Consider the following 26,501-nt stretch of genomic DNA (forward strand, 5'->3'; position numbering starts at 1 on the left):
AAGGTATGCCTGCTAGATCATAGACATAATAGACATCTCCATAGACATAATAAATACAGTTTTTATTTGTATTAATTATTATGTCTATGGACATCTCTATTATCTCTATGTGCTAGATGGCCCTGGTGCAGTCAAAATCGAAATCTGATTGGTTGAAGCAACAGTTTCATTGCCATTCATTTTAAGCTACAGGTGCCCGCACTATTGATTCTGAAAGCCTCAAGTCAAGGCAGATTTCTTTGACCCTGGCAACACATGATGGCCGAGTTATGATTGGATAAAAGCTCTAACATAAATATACATAGAAAAGAGAGCCTAAGTCCCTCCCCTTCCGGTGGACGACCATGGGACCTTATTTCGGAAAAATATTGTATGGTAGTCAATGGCGAGAGACAACAAATATTTTGATCTCGTTTGAATTGTGCCCTGAATTACACACATGATGTTTGTCCATTTAAAAGATACATTTTAAAATCAAGAAGTCGCAGTTTGATGTAAAACTGTTGAGGTATAAGACTGTGAAAATACGTGATTACTAAGACAAACCCAAAAGACGCACATGTGAAGTCATACCTTTTCTCTCAATGAATGAAGCTAACTTTACTGAAGCTAACGTCTGTCATTTTTGTAGTGACTTTCACTCCTCGTTCTGGAAGTACGAGATGAAACGCGCTAAGGTGACAGCCATGTTGGTGACGTACATAGTGGAAGACGAGAGATGTAGTTTTGACTACATCAAAGAGATGTTACTCTTCTGGTTTATGACAAACTGCGACTTACTTGACTTTCATAATTACCTTTTAAATTGACAAACATCATATGTGTAATTCAGGGCACAGTTCAGACGTAATAAAAAGATAAGTTGTCTCTCGCTACCATACATATTTTTTCCGAAATAAGGTCCCATGAGCCGGAAGCGGAGGGGAGGGACTTAGGCTCTCTATATATGCCCTGACGGCCCACCACTGATCCCAAATTAAAAGTGTAATTAAAAGGAAAGGTGATGATGTGATACAGTTGCAGCCATCAAAAAATAAAGGTTAAATACAATTTTACTAAATGTCCCAACTTATCTGAAAATGTGGTTGTGTATAAATACTATTTATTGTGCTTATACTTATTATTACTACATTTTTAATAAATATAAATAAAAAATGTACGTTCACATCATTGCACCAACTATAAATGAGGAGACATGTATCAATAGAAAGTATTCCATAGCATCAACACTAATTTGTGATAATTTTGCACAATACAAATAATTTTTTCTTTTTTTTTAAATGTTTCAGTGTCTTGATTAAATTATTTTATTACTGTATAATTACACTACATAATTGGTGTCATGCTGCTGTGACTTCACCCTTGCAGGCTCACTAGTTGATTCAGAGGTTAAGGGCGGCCATTATGGGTTGACATTATTGCAGTCCCAGTTCACAACACTTAAATGCCACTTGAGTCAGCACTTAAGAATCAGTCTTAGCCTTTGCCGAAAGTTGCTTTCAGCTTTTTACACTTGTTACATGTACTTACTGTAGTTATAGCAGAAATTATGCATAATTTAAAGTAACTAACTCTAAACCAAGCCCTAATACTAACCTTAACCTTATAAGTGCATAATTAATAATTACTCAGTACTTGTTTGTATATAATTACACTGTAACAATGTCATCTTAAAATAAAGTGTATAAAATCACCTAATGTATATCTTATAAATAGATGAATAATCTATAGATAGATAAATAATCAATGTACTTACACAACTTCCAGATTTCCACAAGATAGACTAACAGGGTGAATTTCCACCTTTTCTATCAGCTTTGGCTTCACCATTTTTTCGCATTAAACCACTAGCTGACCAAATGTGAGTAAATGAGTTGACTTGCTTCATTTTAAATTATTCTTTGACATACTAGGATTTGATGCTTTAGTGCATGGTATCTGACTGAGATCTGACTGAGCTCCAGTTCCATCTTACCCAGTTCCTGGCAAATTACTGTAACAAAAGTGTAGATAATATCTGAATGTTTTCATTGTTTTTTTAAAGTGTTTTAAGTGATGTGTTATCATGTTTACATGTTTCAAGTAAAAGTACATTTTGTGATGCATTATTGCTTTGTCTTTACAATTTGACTTTGTTTCTCTTATTATAAGTGGATTATTTATTTGCTTCTGTTTTAAGTGTAAATCACATAACTGTCTTACTTCTTTACTGTTTTTATATGTTACATCTGAAATTTGTAGCCTAAATTATAATTGTTTAATAATTATTAAAAAAATGTTTATGTATATATTAACTACGTCATCTGTCTCATAAACTGCGCACTTGGTGCAGTTGGTGTGTGTGTGTGTGCGTGCGTGTGCGTGTGTGTGCATGCGTGCGTGCGCAGCAGGACAATATTTTCTCAGGTCTTTTCTGCAGAGGCTGCGTTGGATGTACTATTCAGCCATTAAATACTATACTATTCAGCAGTCAAGTCACATTTATAGCTTTTTTTTAACAATAGAAATAGTTTCAAATCAGCTTCACAATAATAAACAGAAAAGTAACTTAATTAAAATTTTAACAGACAAATTCAAATTATGCTGTAAAGCAGCAAGATAATAGTCATTTTCATTTTTGTGTCAGTTAAATCAGTAATGTTCCTGTATATTATAGTGTCACAGAGTTAGCAAACCAAAGGCAAGGAACCCAAACTCTATAAGGTGACAGAAATAGAGAGAGAAAAAAACCTTGTGAGAAACCAGGCTCAGTCAAAGTGTTCAATTCACAAATTCTTTATTTTTCATAATAAAGTGTGATTCATTAGAGCATGAGTATGACTAAATCTGCACTGCATTGTTGTAATGAATATGGTCAGTTAATTGAAATCTGTATTAATAGTGAGCGATAGAGTAGATTGCAAAACACTTTATACTGTAGACAAACATTTCATACTATAGTTACTGAGAGACTGAACAGTCAAAATCCACTGTGATTCATCCTTATTTCATCAAAACCTATTATTGTTTCATAGTAATACTCTTACATAACATCAAATTAGCATGTTAATACATTTAAATTTCATGGTTATATCACACACATTGGAATTATTGGTAATATCACACCTCTGGATCAGAAAGGTTTGTATGCAATTTATTAATAAAACGAAGTGAATAGAGTAATCATTTTGGACACAAGATATCCAATACTTCAAAACAGTGTTGGTGTCATCATTTATTAGAGATCAAAACATTTACTGCCATCAATCAAAATGAGCCTGTATCATTATAGTTTCATCACAGAAATATTGTAAATCACAAAACGGAAAGAAAAATAAAGAAAAATAATTCCACTAGACATCTTTGTCATCAGACTTCTAATTCTTCCCCTTTCTTCCTCTGTTCTTTTGCTTTTTGTTTTGTATCCTATGAATGATGGCACAATGATACATACTTTAATTATAGTGCATAATACAAAACATAATTATACTAGGTTGGTATATGCAGAAAGTGGTAGCATACCAGTGGTGTATATCTTACCCTTTGCCCTCCAGTACTCTCCGTCCTTGCTTCTCATATGGATGCAAACACAACTTTAATTTCTTTTCCTTCCCTTTTCCTTTTCCTTTTCCAGTGAGAGTCAGTCTAAGTTCAATTTACAGCAAATCATTTTAGAAGACATGCATTGCAATGTTCATTAATTATATTGCACAAATGAAAGAGAATATAAATAAATAATAATTTATAAACATTATATGTAACAGGAGTCAACGCATACTTACACAATCTCGGTCTTTGAGCAGGAGGCACTTGGTGGGAACAATTCAACTGCATGAATGTATCCAGGCTTCACTGATTTCAGCAGTCTGCCTCTGCATAAACATCGCTGTGAACCCCCCGCTGGATGTCCTATATGATATCAACAGTAATGCTAAGTTTAAGGGCTCATGAACAGAAGACAATTGCTCTCGCTGTAGTCACTGATTAGAAAATCAACCTCAAAACACACACACACACACACACCCACACACACACACACGCGCGCACACACATACGAGACATTTATTATGACGCATATTGCATATGCTTGTCAGAAACTTTTTACAATAACTTACTTTCATCAATAACATCAACAAATATGATTGTTTTATTTCCATTGCTTCAAATTCTGATTGCAAAATCACTGCATTCTGCAAAATATTTTTGTATAATACTGATAAACTGATCACACTGCAGGGTTTATTTTTTTTCGATAAGGACAGACAATAGATTATCCATTAATACTTAGAAATGTCATACTTTGATTCATATATCTTCATATACTTTCATTAATGAAACACAAACTCCTGATTTTTATTTTATTTTAATATTTTATAATATTAATAATTTGGGTTTTAACTGTGTGTCAGATTGACCTCAAACTGAAATTTTGTTTTTGGAACAATTATTAGCTTTTTAAAAAAAAGATTGTTAAACATATTGGAAAACTCTAAAGGCATTTTTATTATAAATAATAATTTTTACACTTGTTATCAAAATAAAGGGTTAAAGGGTAAAGTAAAAGGCTTTACTAATTGATCAGTGTGTATGTGATGCAAGTGGAATAAATGACAGAAATCAGATTACCTGCTGAGTGTGTAAGACTCACTCCAAACAGCAGAGCGCACAGCAGTGTGAGAACAACCTGATTCATGATTCACTTCGCAGGCAGCTGCAGAGAAATGCTTCTTTCTTATACCGACTTAGCCTTGTAAAGCACAGACTTACTTTCATTTTCCAATCTTCCAATGAAATGCTCTCAACAACACAACCTTCCTGCTTAGGGATAAAGTTGCCTGGACAGAGAAGAAATAGCCCCTTGTTTTGACATCTGAATGTCTGTGGTTTCTGCATATTTGAGTGAGTGTTGTATGTCTTCCTGGCACTAGTCAAACATTAATGTTCACAGCCCTCAAATGAATGACAAAAACTTGAACTTAGCGTATGTTTGGTCAAGTATTTTGTAATGTTTGCCTTTTGGGAAGAGGCTGTATTTCCTCAGGGAGTTCTTTTTACATACTTTCAATACAGAAAAAAAAACTATGTTGAATTAAACTTGAATATGGTGGAAATATGTAATGTTTAAGTTTGGATCAAATACACTGACGATTTAAGATGACAGTGATTTTTCTCTATTTTGATTGTCATGTACAAATGCTTTTAGTAAGATGTGATATTATTAGTGTTTGTGCTACAGACAAAATGATCTAATCATGTGGCATGTTATGGAAAGATTTGATATTATTTTTCTAAGTGATAAGACTTTTCACCAGGTAGATATAATAATAAAACAGGCAATTTTGCAGTTGGAATGACTATAAAATAAATGGAATGTAAAAGGTGTCTTTTCTTTTCATCTGATTATGGATGTCTTTTATTTATAATTATTAAATTAGAACAGTGTATATCTAAGACTATACTTCAGCCAGACTGTTATTACATCCAGAGATATTACATATTTTATGTGTGTCACAGACACACAGGCTCTATGTACAGTAAAATTATAGTTGATGATTTTCTGTATTCATTAAGTCTCTGTCTGAAAGCTAACGGAATAGCAAAATCTGATCAAAGCGAAACAAATCGTAAAGAAAAAAACCCAAAACAAATCCTAATCTCAGAGATTTGAGGAAGTCGAAGATTTCCCACATCTCAAAAGAAGGTCACAGTCATGATGTGCGGCTGATTCCTTTGGGGCCTCTTTGTTTTCGTTTCTGTTTTTGACTTTATGGTGAAGATAAGAGCAAATTCAGCTCAGTCCTCCCAGTGCCAAGGTCATTGAGAGGCTAAAAACTGAACTGAACTTGCATTGGCCAGAGCTCTTCTCTTCACTATAAGAACTTTAGAATAGTAAAAAAAAAAAAAAAGATTCATTTATTTAACAAACTTACCATGTTGCCCTTTTATCCGTGTTGCTATTTTCTTTTTATGTTTTGCCATAGTGCTTTGAGAGGAAGAAAACTGCATTAGAAATAAAATTTTCATCACAATTATTTTAATTTGTGTTCTGCAAATGAATTAAGGTCTTACGGATTTGAAACGGCATGACAGTGAGTAATTAATGACATAATTTTCATTTTAGGGTGAACTAACCCTTTAGTGTTACATGAAGACTGACGAAGGGAAAGAGTGTTAGCAGAACGGAGAAAACGCGATGGAGTATAAACTAATGAGATCATATACACGGGTTTCTGTGCAACGTCATCACATAGATGCGCGCGCATCTAAGAGGCAGAAAGCAACAGTCTTTACGGCTATATCTAGCAGAAGCAGAGATGACGCGGAGCTGTTGTGCTGTAAACTAACCTAAATGCATTGGGTATGTCAGGTTTTTATGATTAGCAAACTTAGTTGGACAATTTCATATAGTCAACTAACTAACGTTTTACATAATGTTATATTAATATGCAAATGAAACACAAGCAAACAAATCCAACTCTGAAATTCCAGTTTATTTTTGAGTCAACAAGAATTTACAAACAATGCGAAATCTACGTTAATTACAATGTTCTTTTACAGAACTCGGTATAAAATATAGCGGTCTTGCCTCTTGGATGCGCGCGCATCCGGTTTTGTTTGTATACAAGAAACCTGTGTATAAGATGGTGTCGTCCCATGTTTAGTTTTATTTATTTGCCAGACTCATGTCCAAAACCCACGCAAGACAGGACAGATAAAAACAAAAAACAACAAGCAAACAAACAGTAAAGAAAAAAAAAGAAAGCAAATACAAAAATTAAAATACATACAGACATTTCAGCCAATGCACTCTCAGTCTGGATGTGTACCTGGAGCAGCTCACAAAGGGATTTGAGAGTGCCACCATGATACTGTTGGTAGACTCATCCAGACGTTGCATAAACTTAAACATCACTAAAGTGCTTTCAGTGTGGTTACTGCTACAGATACAAACATCTGACTAGCACTCCCTCCTCTGGGAACCTTGAGTACAATTCTCATTGCATCATTGTAGGCAACTTGTAACTTCTGCATGCTGGATTTTTTGTAAGAAGACCACAGATGGGCAGTATAGAGTGGTGTACAGAAAGCTTTAAACAGAGCCACTTTAATTCTTTGTATGTTAAAATGAGAATTTTAAAATAAACTCTAGCATGAATGGGAAGCCATTGTGCAACTTCATGGAGGGCAAGGTGTTCACGTGGAGAGGTAAGGGTGAGCACACGAGCAGCAGAGTTTTGAAGCCTATTTCAACTTATTTAACACTGTATCTAAAGGCCTCTAAAATTAATATATGTTGAAGGAATAACTGCAATATGGCAATCCCCCAAAAAGCATCTTTAAGGCAGATCTTACATTTTCTCTAAACTGACTACCAGGCAACATTTAAGCACGGACTATACCTGCGTTATCCAAAGATTATGGAGGAAAAACAAAACAAAAACAAATGAACAAACAGGGAGAAAATAATCAATAATAATCAAAAGAACATAACTTTTTCATTCATTTGTTCTATTTTTTTCTTTACTACATGGGCAGATGTATGAATTCCTTAAAAATATATATAGCCTCATAACAAACGAAGCCATGTTCTATTACACGAAAGATGTAGCAAATATTGAGATCTATTTAGAAGTTATAGAAGACTTTAGCTAAAAAACCTGACAGGATAAGTAAACAAAACACTGCTGATGGCGCTCTCTAGTGGTGCATTTACACATTTGTATATATTATTATAAGGTCTAGTTTGTAGTTTGTCTTTGTAATCATTGTTTTAATGTTATGGGAAGTGTTTTCCTCCCATTTATTTCCTACAACTTTTCTGCATGTTTTCATCATGTTTTTCCCCCCAGGGTTTCCAAGACTAGGGTTACTGATGGAACTGCATGGGGGTTGTGAGTTTAATGAAAATCATAAAATATGTAAAATTAAAATAAATTATTACTTTTTATAAATAAAAAAAATACAAATAAAACTCTTACTAATATATATATGCTACTGTAGTGAACTGAAATAGTAATGCTAGTTCACTGAAAATTAAACTCACTGTTGTCTGATGTCAGATGGTCACATGGCATGCAGATAATATATATATATATATATATATATATATATATATATATATATATATATATATATATATATATATATATATATATATATATATATATATATATATATATATTATCTGCATGCCATGACCATCTGACATCAGACAACAGTGAGTTTAATTTTCAGTGAATTAGCATTATTATTTTTTTCTATAGGAAAAGGTAAACAAAAAAAAAGTGATATGGAGATGGAGAATAAATGTATTATGAATGATATACTATTGTGAGGATTTCATGTAATCAATAAAAAATAAGCCTAACTAGTCTGATTACGAGTATTTTAAAATCTAATTAAAAGTATTTTCGGAATCAGATTACGTAATCCAGATTACATGATGTAACCAATTACTACCCAGCATTGCACACATGCTCGTAGGCCTACAGTATACGGTTGTGAAGTGGTTGTGAAGTTATCGTCCCGCTATATTGAGGTCATAGTGTAGCCTACTGATGCTGTTGCTGTTCCTTTAAATGCTCTCGCCCAGCTGATCTTCTACGTCATGCCATATGACCAACAACATTTTTTATTTATTTTTTGTTTGGCTGAAAATTTAGAAACAATACGGCTAAAAGATGCCGAGTCGTAATATACAACTATCCTAAAACAGTCTTGGAAAAACACGAGTTTGCTTTACACGAGAGGTGAATGGGATGACGCATAGTGGTCACATGAATTTTGAACTGAAGATGGCGGACCAGAGCTCAGGAGCATCGGAGCAGCACAGCGCGGAAGTTTCCGAAACTTTAGTGTCATCTAATGAATTTCTCAAACCACACATGAAGGACACCGATGGACATGCAGTCATCAGTCCAGAGGAGTCGCTTTCTCCGGCCTCGGTGATTTACTTTAAGGAAGCGCTAACTTATAACTCAAGTATACAGTTTACACAGACGAGCTCTTCTCTTCCTTCACCGGTGCGATATGAATTCCAGATTGAGAAGACTAACAAGAAAACAAGAAGTGAGTATATGATATGATCGTCTCCAATATGGGTTTATTTAAAAGAACGTGATGGTGTCTGCTTCACTTGAACATCCAGCAATATTTGACAGCCTAAGCCTTGTGTTTCAATGTCAACAACACCGTACAATGACAGCCACTGCAGCGTTTGCAAGCTTGCATTTTGCTGTTCAGTTTCAGACTCTTTCTTAGAATGGTCGTTTTTCTTGAGTTTCTGACTTCTAATTCATCAGCAATAAATAATACACCGATGGCACAAACTGTCATCAGTTCGCATGGAAACAACAGCTGTTTTATGGATGTAACGTTAGATTAATATCATCTAACTTACACTACAGTCTTAAAGGGATAGTTCACACAAAATGAAAATTTTGTTATGTAGCCTACTCACTCTAAAGTTATTCCAAACCTGTATGAATTTCTTTCTTCTGCTGAACACAAAAGATGATATTTTGAGAATGGTGGTATCCAAAAAGTGAATTAGACCACTTTGACTTCCATAGTGTGTTTTTTTTTTCTTCCATATATGGAAGTCAATGGGGTCCATCAACTGTTTGGTTACTGACATTCTTCAAAATGTCCAAAATGTTCTTCGGGAGAAGAAAGAAATTCATACAGGTTTGGAGCAACTTGTGGGTGAGTTAATGATGAGACGATCTTAATTTTTGGGTGAACTCTCCCTTTATTGTCCACAAATAATACACAGTTCAGATAAACTCTTAATCTTTGAGGTCATGTTCATGATGATAACTGCATTTTTAGGTTTAGTCTGGCGGCTGTAATTGTCAGATGGTTGTTTATCAATTGCTAGTGATCTGCCTACCTTGGCAGCATTTTGGGGTTTCACGCTGGAAACGGTTGGAATGCGCATGTGATGCTCAAAAAACTGTTGTCTCACTTGGTTTTCTGTGTTTTTAAATAGGCTATGCTTTTGCAGTATAACATTGATTTTTTTTTTTTTTAATCCTCTGATGTATAGTGGCCATTACACTGGACAGGTCTTTAATGCCATTTTTAATAATTCATGGTGTGTGATGTCACATCCAATCACCAATAATTCTGTTCTTTTTATATCATTGCCCACATCCAAATATGCATGCTGCAAAAAGAAACATGAGTATGTCAACAGATTAGGGTATCTGAATACATAGAATTCATGAAACCATATGCAAACAATTCTTGGAGGACATAATGCATCTGCTAAGATTTTGTGTGCAAGTGTGCAACCAGTTAACAGTTCGCTGGCCTATACATCCACTATAGTTGAATAGCTGTCATATTTGAGAAGTTGAAAAATAGAAAATGCTAGGGTATTGTGAGTCAGGAAGTTGTTTTTGGTTTTATGGTTAAATTGTACTTGTTAAACAACACCTGGGTAAATAATTTTCACAGTTTTTATTAGTACATCATAGGTCAAAGAAAATATGAAGCAGAATTAGCATACAGCACTGGAGAATGTAGCATGTGTCTGGGTTGTGCTATGCAAATGTGCTATTTTGGAGTGCAGCTTTCTAGAAATGCATACATTTGAAGAAAGGAAAGATTACAGTATATTCTTGTTTTGTGGAAGAAATGGAAATGTAGGCCATTGTCTCTTTTTTGTTTATTGCAATTTGTGAATTAATGCAATGCAGTATTACGGTTCATTATCTGTAATGATTTATCTCACTAAGATTGAGATAAACTGATTCAGTATTGCATCACTGAATGATGATGACATTACTCTCCTGTGAAAAATAATTTGGTATTTTACTTTACAAGCCTAGTTTTAGAGGTACAACACTATGATAGCCTACACGTGTTTTTTGAAAGAATTATCTTATGCTCACCAAGGCTGCATTGATAAAATCATATTGTAAAGTCATATTGTGTAATATCAAGTACGCCTAACTGATTTGTGAATATAATTTTAAAAGTCCCTTTTACTCCTGTGATGGCAAAGTTGAATTTTCAGCATCACTAATTCAGTCTTCAGTGTCACATGGTCCTTCAGAAATGCTTATTTGCTGCTCAAGAAATATTTCTTATTATTATCAATGTTGAAAACCGTTCTGCTGCTTAATATTTTTGTGGAAACCATGATACAATTTTTCTGTATCATGTATAGATATAGCCTAGATTCAAAGCAACAATATTTATTCAAACTATAATCTTCTGCAACACTGTCGATTCTGATTCATTTTTGCATCCTTGCTGAATAAATGTATTCCTTTCTTCAAAATAATTAAAATAGTTCAAATTAAACGGTAGTGGATGTCCGTACCCAATGGTGTTACACACACTATGTGTTATAAATGGATCGCTTTCCTGCATGAGTGCTTTTCTTTTGTAAATAATTAATGAGGTTAATAGATTACTTCTAATATTCAAACCCCATTTTACATGACTTTGCATATAAGTTTCTTTTATTCAAAGGCGTTTTTTTTTTTGACAAGGCCTACCTTGTCATATTAATTTCTATATTTCCACAACACCATCCCAAATGGTCAGCAGCAAAAATAGTCACATATCACGCATTGTGTCTGTAGAATTTTAGCTACTTGTTTGTTTCATACACAGTTTAATTTTACACTAAGTGCCATCTTGCTCCTCCTAAAGATGTTGTTCAGTAAACGGCAGCTTTATCAGCAGTGTTCTGGTTCTCAATCAGTGGGGCTTCCATACTTCTCTTGTTCAGCATTTGGATCATTGGCAACAGCTCCTCCTCCCCCCATCTGACAGGCCTCTCGGGAACTATGCCCCCTCCACCATCTGCTCACGTGACTCCCACAATTCTCCTCAGCATCACGGCGGCCATCTTGGTTAACACCCTCCCATTTGCAGCACGTGCAGCCAATCCGGTGAATACAAGCAGCTGGGCTGTAAGGGAGGGAGGGAATGAGAGAGAGATAGAGAGATAGAGAGAGAGAGAGAGACACATCTCTGATTGTAGCTCCACTGAGGCTCATACAGCATCTCAATCCCCTGGCTGTGCTGAGCCAGAGAGCACTGAAGCCTTTATTCACACAGTGGATTTTAGCAGTCGCTGCTCATTCGCAAGACGAGGCTGCTGTGCCCCAGAAGAATAGCATCCTTTCGGTCAGGTTTGGCGTGGACTGCTGGTTGATTTTTTCTTTTTCTTTCCCGTTCTTTGTTTTCCTTGTCTCTTTTTTCCATCCTCCTTTGTCCTGGAGAAGACTCTTACTTGGACTGGATTTTTAAAAAGAAGTCATTGTTTCTATTCCCTGCACCTGACGGCCGCCATCGTAAGTGTTGTTGTCGTCGCAGCAGCAGCGATCAGCTGAGTCACCATGTCTGATCTGACTCCCCAGAGCGATGCCCCCACCCCCACTACTGACAAGATCACACAGGCTGCCCGAGAGACCATCTACCTATGCAACTTCCGCGTGTCGGTGGATGGGGAATGGCTGTGCCTGCGTGAGCTCAACGACATCTCGCTCACGCCTGATCCCGAGCCTGCTCATGAAGGTAGGCGCGCACAGCATCACTAGGCCTCCGTTGCTCTTATCGTACTGGGCGGTGCTGGCCCAACCTTCCTCCATCATGCTCTCAGCGTTCCCGCAGGCCTGCCTGGAAATGTAGTTTTTATGGAGCACAAGTGGTTGTGAAGGTTTGTTTCCCACTGAATGATTTGAATGAAGCTATTCATATGCTGTTTTGTAATTAAGTTGTCCAATTAAATTGTGACGTCGAACAAATTAAGCCTGTGCATCACACTGTTGGGACAATCCACCAGAATGAAAGTCCCTCCAATGAAATAATACAAATAAATCAGTTTTTGACAAACTGTAACTATTATTAAGATATTTGGATTCTTGATCATATTTTTAAATGACTATAAAGGCCTATTCACACCAAAAATGATGACTATAAAGATAACTTTAAGGCTAATTATATTAGCATACATGCATATGAACGGTAACATTCTGTAGCTTCTCGAGCTCTTTAAAGTCATGATTCTGATTGGCTGTCCATGTTTTTTATTGTTCATCAGCTGGAAAAAATTGTTCTGAAAGTGATTCCAATGATATTGTGGTTATCAATAAAGCTGTGCTATGGACTTCCCTATTCTCAGAATTAGAACGATTATTAAAATGTTATAGTTATCGCCCTTGGTGTGAATGGGCCTACACAAATTACTTAATATAGTTTGATCCCCCTGCCCCATTTTTGTTGTTTTTAATCAAAATAAAAGGCATTTTACAAAATTGCTTACAATTTGTTTTTATTTATTCTCTTTTGTAAAGAAAAAAATATAATGCACTGTATAGATTTTTTTTTTTTAGAATAGTGTTGACTTGTGGTCAGAGCTCACAATTGTTTTGCTAATCCAGTGCATTGCTGGAGAGTCACAGCTTACTGTGCCAAAGGTTAAAAGAGGACATCAGGAAACAGTCATGTGGACATAATTTTGTTGCCTTGGAAACGTGCCCGAGATCCCTACTCAATCAAATGTCTTAAAGGGATGTTTTACTTATCAATTGGCAGTAGAGACCAGAATCTACATGTTAATAGCAACAGTTATCTCAGTCTAATGTGTTTTCTGTGCATTGAGCGAGGATGAAGCAGGCATGTAGCAAGACAAGGAATAGAAAACATTATCTGATAAGGTCTGTTTACAGATTTGTCTAGTAGTTGTTTATTGGTCATACATTTCCAAGAATTGCATTACCTTTGCACCGCGTGACTTATTTGTCTCCTCACTATCACATTGTAATAAACATATGACATACAAATTTAGATTTTGACTTTAGGTCAGTTTTCAGAGCCAGATGAAGTCAAGACAGTAACTTTTCTTCATAGATGTTTTATAACAAATGTTCTCTTCAATTAATCCATTGTGCAAATCAGTAAATAATAGTTAGTTGCCGGTTTCCCCATGGTCTGTTTCACTGCTTGCAGACGTTCTTTGTAATGTACTGCTCTGCCTCATTAAGTGTCATTTGATTTTTGTCTTTGTTTTTTTTTTGTTTTTTTCTATTTTCGCCCCCACAGCTAAGTGACATAGAAGATCTTAAAGGGATAATTCATCCAAAATGAAATTGCTGTCATCATTTACTCACCCTCATGCTGTTCCTAATCTGTATGACTTACTTTCTTCTGTGGAACATAAAAGAAGATATTTAGAAAAATGTTAGTAACGAGATAGTTTTGGTTACCATTAACTTAGATTTTATGGAGAGACAATTTCTCCAAATATCTTGTATTATGTTCCAAAAAAGAAAGAAAGTCACGCAGGTTTGGTGTGACATGAAGGTGAATTAAATATTTTTTCCCTTTTTTTGTGAACTCTCCTTTTAAAGCTTTAATGAAAACTTAAGAATATTATTTCTAGTGCTGTGGATAAAGAGGACATTTTACATTCTTTCCTGAGGCCTTCTGACAAACAAATGGATTTAGATAAGATGCAATGAGTCTTCCAGGACAAGCAAAGCATTATTTGAGCTCCTTTGTCTAGTGTAGTCAAACGACTTCATAGTAACTGTTTTCCGATCCAGAATTGCTGACACATTATAGTGGCTCTTAATGACCATCAACACTCTGCTTGCTATTATTAGTCTCTGTTATAATGTTTCTGAAGTTATTCACTAGGAACATTTTTGCTCTAATATATGACAGTGAGAATAGAGAGAGAGCTTGGCTCTGTAGTTAAGACTCTACAACCAAACATCCTACAACATGATGTGTCTCTTGTTGTTGCTTTGTTTTACTCCCATGATGTGCATGACCCAATCCTTTTCTGCTTTTTTCTGTTTTCCATTGCCTTTTGCAAAGACTCATGGGAGGATTTCACAGATTTGGTGGAGCAAATGCAAATGCTTGATGAGTTTAAAGGTGCGTATGGTGGCATCACTCTCCCCAGTCCACCTCATCCCCGCCTCGGGCACCATCCTAAAACCACAGCAGGCGTGGCCGCGCCGCCCTGTCTTTACCGAACCAGCCTCCCTGAACAGCACATTCGCACCACAGCTTCCGAAGCTTTACCTTCTTCATGTTCTTTTGTTGTTTTCTTTATCTTTCTCTTTTTCAATGTCTTATCTCCCTTCCTGTTTTTTGGTTTGATGTTTCCGTCAATAGCTTTGTGTCTGTGACTTTTTTTTATTGCTGGCTATCTTTGTAGCTAGCAGAATATCTGGCTACCCATTTGGCTGGAATACTGTACTCTTGTCTGGCCTGTTTTCTTTGGCTGCCTCACTGCCCCACCCCATTCTCTGGCTGATTTGACTTTTTTATCGCATGGTTTTACCAGCCTTCATGCTAAATTTCTGGCTCTTTAGATTTTCTAAGCTTTTCAGAGCTTCTAGAAGACATTTAATGTTTATGATTCAGAGACTTCTTGTATATCGATAAGAAAATCTCTGTCTTTACAGACAGACTTTGTTTTTCTTGTAGTTTGTGTAACCTTTGGCTTGAGTAGCGATGGCTAGACACACTCTTTCCTGTGTGAAGCTACACCAAGAAGGTTTTTCATTCATATTGAAAGCTGTCTGTTGGCTTTCCTGTATTTCATGGCCTTTGAATGTCTTCATTTTTGTCTTTACATTAGCGATTCTATACAATAATATCAAGGTCTTTGAACGGCTTAATTTTAAACTTTGCATTAGGGAGACAATGTGCTGTGACAAATAACCCAATGAAAAGTAATGACATCTTTTTATATTTTTGAGCTATGTATGCACTGAGATAATGATAAATTTGACTAAATTCCAAATGAGCTCATCTTGGCCCATTTATAAAGTCAACCCAAGCAATCTTAAAGGAAAACCTTTTTGTTTTATCAGTCTTTCTCTTTCCCATTGCTGTGCTCATAAAAAGGTCACTGCTATTTGCTAACAGACATAGATTGAGAGTCTTGATGATGAAATGATTGCATTACTGTGGGTGTGTTTTGGACCAGACAGGGTGAGGCTTGAGAACTGAAAATTGATTTACTATAGTTTATGTAAGTTGCGATGCATTGTAAGGTTGGATGGAGATTATTTTGAAAACAACAGCAAACAAAACGCTAATCTGTTCTATCAAGACACCCTTTAATCTGAAAATTAGATGGCATGTTGGAATACAGTCAGTCCGCATCTGATGCATTTCAAATGGCATCAACCGGAATAATTTTTTTTTTTTTGCCAGGTTTAGAGGAAACCATGTAGTCTTAGTCAATGGAAAGAGTCAATGGAAAGTTCTCTAGTCCAAACTCTCATTTACTGCTCTCATATCATGTTAAATACTGTGTGTTGGAGAAGTCACAGTGAGAGAATTGTATCATATCTAACATACTGTTTGAATTTCTGTTTTACTCCAGATCCCAAAGACCCCATTGCCATCGAGAGGCTTAACCTGATGAACATGGCCAAGCTGAGCATCAAGGGCTTGATCGAGTCCGCACTGAACCTGGGCCGCACGCTTGACTCAGACTATGCCCCGTTGCAGCAGTTTTTTGTCGTCATGGAGCACTGCCTGAAACATGGACTTAAAAGTAAGCATCCCAACCATAATTCCACTGTCCACAGAGTAATCTCTGGTCATCATTTATGTCCGTTACATAATAAAAACATAATCATTTGTTCATTAATTTTGACAGTTACTGATTGCACAGTACTTTGGTGTGTTGTGTATACCATTTTAATTCCGTAAGTACAGTGTACCAGTATGTTTTGTTTTATAATACTTAACCTTGGCAGTTATTGTGCAACTACACCACGGTTGGGACATTTAATGTACAGCACAGTGAAACCAAGTCTTTAACAGGTTTATTTCTTTGTCTCAGTCTGTCTCCAGGTTTTCTTTTTCTAAAGGTCTCCTGTTTTTTTAGGTAAGAAGACGTTCCTTGGTCAAAATAAGTCTTTTTGGGGTCCTTTGGAGCTTGTAGAAAAGTTAACTCCAGAAGCTGGTGAGATCACAGCCAGTGTCAAAGACCTTCCTGGGCTCAAGTAAGAAAACATCTTCAACCTGAACGTGGTGTTTTATTTTGTGTTTCGAAATCTGAAGTTGTTCTTTTATCTCAGAACCCCGTTAGGAAGAGGCAGAGCATGGCTTCGCCTGGCCTTGATGCAGAAGAAGCTCTCGGATTACATGAAGACCATCATCAACCGAAAAGACCTGCTCAGGTACAGTTCCTGCCTTTGGTCTTTAATATAAAAGCTGTAATTGCGGTCTTGCAATCCAGTTTTTTCAACGTCTCATATTTGATGCTGTTGTTTTCCTCAGTGAATTCTATGAGGCCAATGCTCTTATGATGGAGGAGGAAGGAGCCGTGATCGCTGGGCTGTTGGTGGGCCTGAATGTCATTGATGCTAACTTGTGTATGAAGGGAGAAGATTTAGACTCACAGGTTAGTTACTTTTTACTGAACACAAGCAATGGAGGAAAACAGATGAAAGAAAAACTTAGCTGTCAATGTTATTATTTAAAGTGTGCTTGCCAAAAGGTTAATTTATTTGTTTTTACAGGGTAATAATAAGATCTCTTTTACTCTGTTTATAGGTTGGAGTCATAGACTTTTCCATGTATCTGAAAGATGGTGCGCACAGTAGCAAAAGCACAGAGGGGTAAGTCTAAGTTCAACTTCCTCAATGGAAGCTAATTGTTTTAGTCTGACAGCTTTTGGACTCATTGTGAAAAGCTCAGTGCTGCTTCTAAAGCTTCTCTTTGCTTGCAGCGATGGACAGATTACAGCTATTCTTGACCAGAAGAATTACGTGGAGGAACTGAACAGACATTTAAGGTGCAGTTGCTTTACCCAACATCAGCCTTGTGGGTTGTGATTGTAAGTACTGTAGCTGCTCATTTGGAAACCATTAGCAATCTCACATTGTCACTTTTAATTCCCCTTTCCCAGTGCGTCAGTGAATAATCTGCAAGCCAAAGTGGATGCGCTGGAAAAGTCCAACACAAAACTTACAGAGGAGGTGGGTTATAATTATAACTTAATGGATAACTGAAGTTTATGGGAAATACGTGACCGATAACTGATTTAAATGAAATCGAACTGAATTCGCACTACCGTTCAACAACTTCTTATGCTCACCCAGGTTGCATTTATTTGATCAAAACAGTAAAAAGGTAAAACCAGTTAAATTGTGAAATATTATTACAATTTAAAATAATTATTCCTGTGATGGCATGGCAATTCAGTTGTTCCTCCTGTCTTCAGTGTACCATGATCCTTCAGAAATCATTCTAATGCTGATTTGCTGCTCAAGAATTTTTCTTCAAAACATTTTCTCATTATTATCAATGTTGAAAACACTTGTGCTGCTTAATAGTTTTGTGGAAACTTTGGCACATCGTTCAGGATTCTTTGATGAATAAAAAGTTCAAAAGAACTGTATTTGTTTGACATCTTTTGTGAGATTATAAATGTTTTACTGTCACTTTTGATCAATTTAATGTGTCCTTGCTGAATAAATGTATTACTTTCTTTAAAAATAAATAATATTCTTGTTACTTAGCTTGCTGTCGCAAACAACAGGATCATCACTCTGCAGGAGGACCTGGAAAGAGTGAAGGAGGAAAGTTCTTACTTCGTGGAGTCTAGTCGCAAGGTGAACAACATTGTGTTGAACCCACAGTAATATCATTGAAGAGCTCATTCAGTCAAACAACAATGATTGACCTCATGTTACTCATTATTTAAAAGTAAACCAACCACAAGCTTACTTTTGTAAGCACATACTGAGTTCACAGTCTGCAGTCAATAAAAAACACACTGTTTTGGTTGCGCTTTGCTTTGCTCTGTTGTCTGATATTTGACCTGTGTTCTTCCTGAAGGCATCAAGGGCAGATGGTACTGCAAACGGTCAAGTCCTCGGAGAAACTCGCAAACAGCTCAAAGAGGAAACTCAGCTTAGACTGGTGAGTAAAACATTAATGCCTGTGTTTGAATTGCTCATCTTCAAATTCATCTCTGATGTGGGTTCTTCAAAGAATCGAGTCAGAGTTCTTTCGAGGAGTCTTAAGAGCCTGTGTGTGCGTGTGTGCGCGTGTGTGCGTGTGCGTGCGTGCGTGCGTGCGTGCGTGCGTGCGTGCGTGTGTGTGTGTGTGTGTGTGTGTGTGTGTGTGTGTGTGTGTGTGTGTGTGTGTGTGTGTGTGTGTGTGTGTGTGTGTGTGTGTGTGTGTGTGTGTGTGTGTGTGTGTGTGTGTGTGTGTGTGTGTGTGTGTGTGTGTGTGTGTGTGTGTGTGTGTGTGTGTGTGTGTGTGTGTGTGTGTGTGTGTGTGTGTGTGTGTGTGTGTGTGTGTGTGTGTGTGTGTGTGTGTGTGTGTGTGTGTGTGTGTGTGTAGGATGTGGAGAAGGAGCTTGAGGTGCAAATAGGGATGAAGCAGGAGATGGAGTTGTCCATGAAGATGCTAGAGAAGGACATCTGTGAAAAACATGACGCTTTGGTGGAGCTCAGACAGCAGTTAGATGAACTGCGTACACTCAACCATGAGCTCTCCGTTAAGTCACAGGTATGAGAGAGAGAAAAAAAAACAATTTACAGGTTTATCATGGGAGCTGTTTCTCGAGTCTCAACAAAACACACTCTTAATTATTTATTTATATAGACGTACAAAAGCATTGTGTAAGCACCCATATTAACAGGTTAACCTATGGTGGAGGGACAACGGAGTGATTTGATTTGACACTGCCAATTTAAAGAAGAAAGTAGACGTACAGTGCCAAGTCACATAGTGTGTCGAACTTGGCAGAAATTTTTTAAAAATGTGCTAGTGTAGTCTAAATATTTTTTTTGCGATATATATATATATATATATATATATATATACTTTTTATAAAGCAGCATAAAATAATGAGGTAACTAACCATTCATTGTTAAAAAATGCAGGACTTTCTATTCATTTGTCTGAAATCCTTCTGCTGCTTCACATGGCTTTTATGTGAGGTATTGTTAATAAGATTAAGAACATTACAACTGCATTAGTACTGCTTAAATCTAGTGTAGCAAACCTGCATTGATTTTTGATGTAGCTTGTTATTGGTGTGTGTCTGATCTGTAGAGCTCAGAGACAGGTGCAAAACAGAAGAGTGACATCATCAGCCGCTTGGAGGAGAAAACAAACCAGATGGGGAGCATTATTAAACAGCTGGAGAGCAGGTGAGAGTATAAGTACATCAGCACAGCATTTACACATGACATGGATACTGTAAAAACAAAGTCTAAGAGCACTTAGTGAAAGTGAACTTTTTCATTACAAATGATATTATTAGTATCATAATTGTAGTGCGAAGTAAAAATGGAAAGGAAGAACATCTGACTGTCCAAAGTCAAATGATCAATGCCTCAATTTTTTATTATTTTATCTATGACCTAAAAATAGTCTTGATTTAAAATAAATTAGATTTTGAATCCCAGATGTTATGCAGATAGAATACAGAATAATACAATTCAGTGGTAATGCTTAATTGCCTTTACATTTGGTTTATTGTTCATATATTATGACTGAACATTAACTAAACTAAAGAACAATTTACAGTGCTTAGCATAAGTGAACACACCCATGCTAAAGTTGACTAAAAAGTGGACTAAAAATCTTTTGGAAATTGATCTTAATGCCTTTATATAAAAAAAAAAAAGAGGAAACCTTTAAGGACACCAATTTTCTTTGTGAATGAATAATGTATCGTAAATAAATAAATGTTCTTCCTTAAAATACAGGGTGCATAATCAGGACACCCCTATGTTACATTGCCATAGAGGCAGGCAGATTTTTATTTTTAAAAGCCAGTTATTTCATGGATCCCGGATACTATGCATGCTGATAAAGTTCCTTTGGCCTTTGAAATTAAAATAGCCACATCATCACATACCCTTCACCATACCTAGAGATTGGCATGGGGTACTTTCCGTAAGATCATCTCTCAATGCAAATCAAACCAGCTATTAGGCTAACTGAAATAAAACCATGCCAATCTCTAGGTATGGTGAAGGGTATGTGATAATGTGGGGCTAGATTATTTTTTTTATTCAACTTTAGCATGGGTGTGTTCACTTATGCTAAGCACTACCGGTATATATATTTAATATTTATGTACTGAATATATTTATAAATTAACATTAAAGGTGCCGTATGTAATTTTGACAGCTAGCGCAGGCAATGAGCCTAACACTGTAAATTTATGAGTTGATTTATCCGCTTTTTTTTTAATATGCCTTTGTTCATAGAGCTTTTTAGACCATGGATGGTGAGGCTTTTTAGTGTAGTTTAATTTGCGATCTCTGACCCAGTTAGTTTGCTGGCTTCCATGGCTACAGTACTGGCAACCTGGGGTGTTGAAATACTATTGTAATTGGCAGTGGGCGGAATCACACAGACCAAAAACAAAAACACATTCTGACACGGAACGTACATTTCAAAGTAGAATAATTGGCTTTAACATTGTTTTTCTTAGACACTAGTATGTGAACTTGGCATGTTTCCTAAATATCTGCAAACATATGCTATTTTTATGCTATAGTACAGTAAAACAAAATTACATATACGGCACCTTTAATCTAAATTTTATGCTTTCAAATTATTTGTAGTTAAAGTCCCCCTGTAATCAATAATTGTATCCCTTAAAACTAATCTTGATCACCAAAATTACATATTTAAATGTTTTTTTCCTTGAAAAAAAAAATCTTCATGCCTTCAAATAGCTTGAATGGAACTCTACACCCTTGCTTCATTTATTATATGTTGATCTGCCTCCACTCACTCGCACCAACTCGAGATGCACTCGTTGACGATCACACATTGACGTGATTGGTTACAAGGTAGTTTGTGACGTCAGAAACACCAGCGATTTCAAACCGCGTTTATGAGACCGTCTTTGGTTCACTGCATTTTTAAGGAGAAAATACTCAGCAATGGTTTTGACTTATGAATTTGCACATGGTTTGTCTTAAAGCATATTAGAAACACCTCATAGACATATTAGAAACAACATTAAAATCTTGATTTTTGCCACAGGGGGGCTTTAACAATATTAATCTAAAGTGAACACATTGAACCTTATTGTAAAGTGTTACCATTTTTTTTATAGCAAATGAGAAATTAGATTTTGAATCATAGACTTTCAATGTGGATCCCACTGTTTATAACAATCATTTTCCAAGCATGGATTGTTCAGGGTGGGCAGATTTGAGATCGGTGATCATGACAAAGAGAAAGTGCAAATCGCGTGTACAGAGCACAAATCAGGGCACTAGTAAGACAAGTCCACTCTTTCCTGTTTCAGTTTTTAGAGAAGCATTGCTGCCTCCCACAGGTCGTCAACAGTCTGTTTCTAAAAATAACTTCTGCTCTCTGTCTCTTTGTCTTCTCTTAATCCCTTCTTCGCTTTTACCTGTTCATTTGACATTTGTCGCATGCTCATTCTCTTGTGTTTCTACTCATTTTTCCTGAGCAGTGAGAACGACATGGCTAAACAGGCACGAAGCTTGAACACAGCTGCTGGAAAACTCCTTCAGAGGCAGCAATAAAACCATCGCAAACACCGAATAGTTTCCAAAAAAGCATAAATTAAAGAAAAAAAAAAAATCTGATCTTCAGTTTGATTTCGCATAACATAGATGACTAGGGTATTTATTTTATTACTGGGTGTCGGATCCTTTGCCGTTATTTTGTCTTGGAACCGGACAGAAAACTACAGATCTTGCTTCTGCGTCAACCCACATTTTTCAATATTGTATGCCTGATCCAGTGCTCCTGTCTCTAGTCTCCCTCTGTATGTTTTAACCGAAGTAAAACGCAGCTGTTTTGGCCAATCTTAGAACAAAGATGGCAGACGTTAATTTTAAGAAATGGAAATGCATCTCTCTTATATCTCTACTTCTCAATACTGAAAAAAAGAGGATAGCAGGACACTTCTCAAAGTTGGTGCATTATAAAAACCATAACACACTTCAGTCCAGCACGGGGGAAACATTCCTAACAAAAACGTACAATCGTTTTATACTCTATAGTCTTTATGATAGTATGCAACACCATATGATTCGGTTAATTTTGGTTGATCTCTAAAAAATCTTGGACCTGAATATTTGACCCTACTTGCTTAAGTTCGATGATGTTGAGTGCTTTGGATGCCCAAGCTAAGCAAATGTTTCTTTCAGGCATATTCAGGAGGTTATGTTAGCTTTTTTTTTTCTTTCTCGCAAGAAATGATGTTGAGTGCAAGATTGCGTGCCTGAATTATTTTACAGCTTATTGTAAACTTAATTGAAATCTGAATTTGATGCAGTGGTAGTTGATGCCAAATGTCGAAGCTTTGGAAAGATATTTGTGACACCAAGCTTTACAGATTCTGCAAAAAGTCTGGATGATGAAATCCTCTAATTTGTGAACGGACTGAAGTGTATGTAGACATAATATAGATGTGAACTGTAGTACAAATATAGCTTAATAAAAAAAAAAATCCGACACTTGTCAGACTGCTTTGTCTTCTTGAGTATTTACAGTTTCTGCTCTAGTCACATGCTGTCCTCTCTAGCTGTCTTTTACGTTCCTCCCTCGGTTTTCTTTTTTTATGCTTTTATCATCTTCGTTTTTCCATGGCTTTTTAGTTTAGTTAAGTTTTCATTTCACCTCATTAAGTTAATGTGGCCCAACTTCAGATGTAAGAAGGCAGAAAGAGAGCGGGACCTGGCGGACGAGGCCAATCGACTGTTCAAGCAGGAGTTTGGGGACAAGATTGCGAGTCTGCAGCAAGAGGTGGAGCAGTTACGACGGCAGAGGTACTGACAATATGTTTTGTTTCAGTGGCTAATATCTAGAAAGCCAAAGATCTGGTTCGTTATTAATTGATTCATTACGCATCATGAACTAATATTGAATAATAATGGTAATTTCTACATTTACAGTACTGTTCAAGAGCTTGGTGTTAGTCAGATTCAAAAATATTAAGCAGCACAACTGTTTTCAACATTGATAATAATAATAATAATAATAATACATGTTTCTCGAGCAGCAAATCAGCATATTAGAATGATTTCTGAAGGATCGTGTGACACTGAAGACTGCAGTCACGATGCTGAAAATTCAGCTTTGCCATCAGGAATACATTACATTTTACAATATATTCAAATAGAAAAGTATGTAATAATCTTTTACAATATTACAGTTTTTACTGTATTTATGTAAACCAAATATAAATGTAATTCTAAATATACATTTTATTATCATTATTTTATTGTTATATACTGACTGAAGTGTATAAGTTAGTTGTCGTTATGATCGTATCAGATGCCACGGCTAATGTTGTGGAAATTATAATCATGGTCTCACGAAAGAGTTATGTTAACAAGACCTTGTCTTTCTTGGTGGGATAGATGGATTTTGGAACAAGAGCTCAAGAAATGGAGAGAGCATCCTGGAGGCCAGACTTCTGAAGCTCTGTTAGGAAAAACGCCTCCGCAGAGAGACATGAGGCAGCACGTGGATGACATCAGAAAGGCGAGACCTGCTTTCCACCAATCGTGTCGTTCAGTTGCTTTCACTATATGTAGTGTGCTGTTCACTGAAATTCAGTTTTTTTGTTTTAATATAGGAGTTAGAGTCTGTCAAAAAAGAAAATTATACATTGCGTACTGCACTTGAGGACAAGTCAAGTCTAAGTTCCAGTTTGTAAGTCGATCTTAAATGCAGAACTTTGCAGAAGCAAAAAGATTTACTTCAATGTTATCAAAATTAAACTAAAACTGTCTTTCTCTCAGGACACTGTCACATGAAGATGAACAGGTACATTTGATCAGTAATTCTTCTATTATTATCTTTTTTTAAAGTTCACAGCAATAATTTCTTATTTTAATATTCACGAATTTCTCTTTTGAATTTCTATTTGATAGGACGAGTCTCTTTGTAAAGATGTTGACCCTTCCATCTGCCCGATGTGTGAAAATCAAGACTCTCTGACTACACCCAAGGTACCTAAAGCAATCCGACGCTAAATTCCTCATTAAACAGATCATTGCTTTTTAATACCACATCATTATTGAACTACACTTTCATTCAAACGTTTGGGGTCAGTACGTTTAAAAAAAAATAATAATAATAATAATACTGTTATTCAGCAAGGACACATTAAATTGATCAAGTGACACAAAAGACATTTGCCATGGTACAAAATATTTCGGTTTAAAATAAATTAAATTATTTTGAACTAATTAATCAGACTCCTGAGTTTTCACAAAGATATCAAGACGCACAACTGTTTTAAATATTGATTATTAGAAATAGAATGATTTCTGAAGGATCATGTGACACACTGAAGATTGGAGTAATGGCTTCTGAAAATTCAGCTTTACTATCACAGGAATAAATCACATTTTAAAATAGAAAAGTTGTTTAAATAGTAATTCACAGTATTAGTTTTAACTGTATTTTTGTTAAAATAAATTCTCAAATGAAATAACACATACTTTTGTTCAGTTTTTCCCCCCTCAATGACTAAAGCACAATACATATTGAGCATTGTGATTGTCAGTATCAGAACTATGTAATAGAACTGTTTTACAAGTGGTGTATCTTTTGAACTATTTCAGAGGCAATGCAAGAACTGCAGTGGCGTGTTCTGTGAGAACTGCATGGCTAATGAACTCCCTCTGCCCTCCTCCATCAACCCTGAGCACGTGTGTGACGTCTGCTACTCACAGTTACTGCAGCAGTACGGGTCCTCCCCATCCTGAGGGCGAGCACAGACTGTCCTGTCAGTAGCTTTAACGGTTTATCAACGTAAATAGTGCTGTACATAAATTGCACATCGCATTCTGGGTCATCTATCAGTTTCGGGCATCTCAATTATACACATTTTTTTTTTGCACACATTTGCCAAAAAGGGATGATTTTTTTTACCAGCTCTTTGTTGGAAATGCTTTAAGAATGTATAATTCTTGCGGATGAGTGAAGCTGTCCACCAAGTGGATTTATGGAGTTCTTGTACTTGAATTGTCTCCAATTAATATTGCAAGTAAAATGATACAATGACATAATATTGATGTCTTAATAATAAAATAAAAAACAGAACCTTAAGATTGTAGACAGGATAGTATTTTCAGCTTTTTGAAAACTAAGCACTGAAGAAGGCACATACATTAACATTCATAAATTGTGGGAAAATATACAGTTCAGACAAAACAGCATATGGAACACTACATTAAAATGTTATGAAATAATGAGATAAAGGTAGTTTTATGCCTGCCATTTAATGTATTTTATTCTTAGTAGCTATGCAATAAAATTTTATTATAATGTGGATTCTTTAGTCTAAACCATTTTATACATGACCAATATATAAATGCATGAACAAACATGTATAGCAGAATGGCTTGATAAGCCTGGGATAAACAACATACTTATATCTATATTTGAAGTGCATGAAAGATTTCACAAAGTTACAAGTACATCAACGGAACAGATTAATTTATTATTATTTTTCCTTTTCAAAAAAACATTGGACACTTCCACTACACATGACTATT

At 36.0% G+C, this 26,501-nt stretch overlaps 2 protein-coding genes across 6 annotated transcripts; one reads left to right on the plus strand and one right to left on the minus strand.

Moving 5' to 3' along the window:
• Positions 1–2,761: 2,761 nt before the first annotated feature.
• Positions 2,762–4,790, minus strand: cxcl20 (chemokine (C-X-C motif) ligand 20). The gene is made up of 4 exons (XM_079608105.1): positions 4,606–4,790; positions 3,762–3,888; positions 3,520–3,624; positions 2,762–3,405 (listed from the first exon to the last, which is right to left on the minus strand). Exons 1-4 carry the CDS (start codon positions 4,670–4,672, stop codon positions 3,357–3,359), a joined length of 348 nt encoding a protein of 115 aa, XP_079464231.1. The 5' UTR covers positions 4,673–4,790; the 3' UTR covers positions 2,762–3,356.
• Positions 4,791–8,449: 3,659 nt separating this feature from the next.
• rufy3 (RUN and FYVE domain containing 3) lies at positions 8,450–26,277 on the plus strand. Of its 5 annotated transcripts, XM_079605906.1 has the most exons (19): positions 11,932–12,516; positions 14,824–14,883; positions 16,349–16,522; positions 16,859–16,976; positions 17,052–17,153; positions 17,254–17,377; positions 17,530–17,594; positions 17,705–17,770; positions 17,885–17,954; positions 18,498–18,590; positions 18,817–18,900; positions 19,327–19,494; positions 20,044–20,141; positions 23,640–23,759; positions 24,354–24,477; positions 24,572–24,648; positions 24,738–24,762; positions 24,870–24,947; positions 25,566–26,277. In XM_079605906.1, the coding sequence occupies exons 1-19, from the start codon at positions 12,339–12,341 to the stop codon at positions 25,707–25,709; spliced, it is 1,968 nt and encodes a 655-aa protein (XP_079462032.1). In that variant the 5' UTR covers positions 11,932–12,338; the 3' UTR covers positions 25,710–26,277. The 5 variants fall into 5 exon arrangements, with proteins under 5 accessions (XP_079462028.1, XP_079462030.1, XP_079462032.1 ...); XM_079605902.1 differs by lacking the exons at positions 11,932–12,516; positions 14,824–14,883 and adding an exon at positions 8,450–9,048; XM_079605903.1 differs by lacking the exon at positions 14,824–14,883 and having other exon boundaries at positions 11,965–12,516.
• The last annotated feature ends 224 nt before the right edge of the window (positions 26,278–26,501 follow it).

Source organism: Phoxinus phoxinus, assembly GCF_949152265.1.
Source record: "Phoxinus phoxinus genome assembly, chromosome: 3".
In the NCBI taxonomy this organism is placed as follows: Eukaryota; Metazoa; Chordata; class Actinopteri; order Cypriniformes; family Leuciscidae; genus Phoxinus; species Phoxinus phoxinus.

Coding starts and splice junctions, on each gene's coding strand:
- rufy3 (XM_079605902.1), top strand. CDS start 8,739: ATGACGCATAGTGGTCACATGAATTTTGAACTGAAGATGGCGGACCAG. Junction 17,595..17,704: donor AGTAGCAAAAGCACAGAGGG/GTAAGTCTAAGT, acceptor CTTTGCTTGCAG/CGATGGACAGATTACAGCTA. Junction 24,478..24,571: donor ACGTGGATGACATCAGAAAG/GCGAGACCTGCT, acceptor GTTTTAATATAG/GAGTTAGAGTCTGTCAAAAA.
- cxcl20 (XM_079608105.1), bottom strand. CDS start 4,672: ATGAATCAGGTTGTTCTCACACTGCTGTGCGCTCTGCTGTTTGGAGTG. Junction 3,625..3,761: donor TGCTCAAAGACCGAGATTGT/GTAAGTATGCGT, acceptor AATTGAACTTAG/ACTGACTCTCACTGGAAAAG. Junction 3,406..3,519: donor AGAGTACTGGAGGGCAAAGG/GTAAGATATACA, acceptor CATCATTCATAG/GATACAAAACAAAAAGCAAA.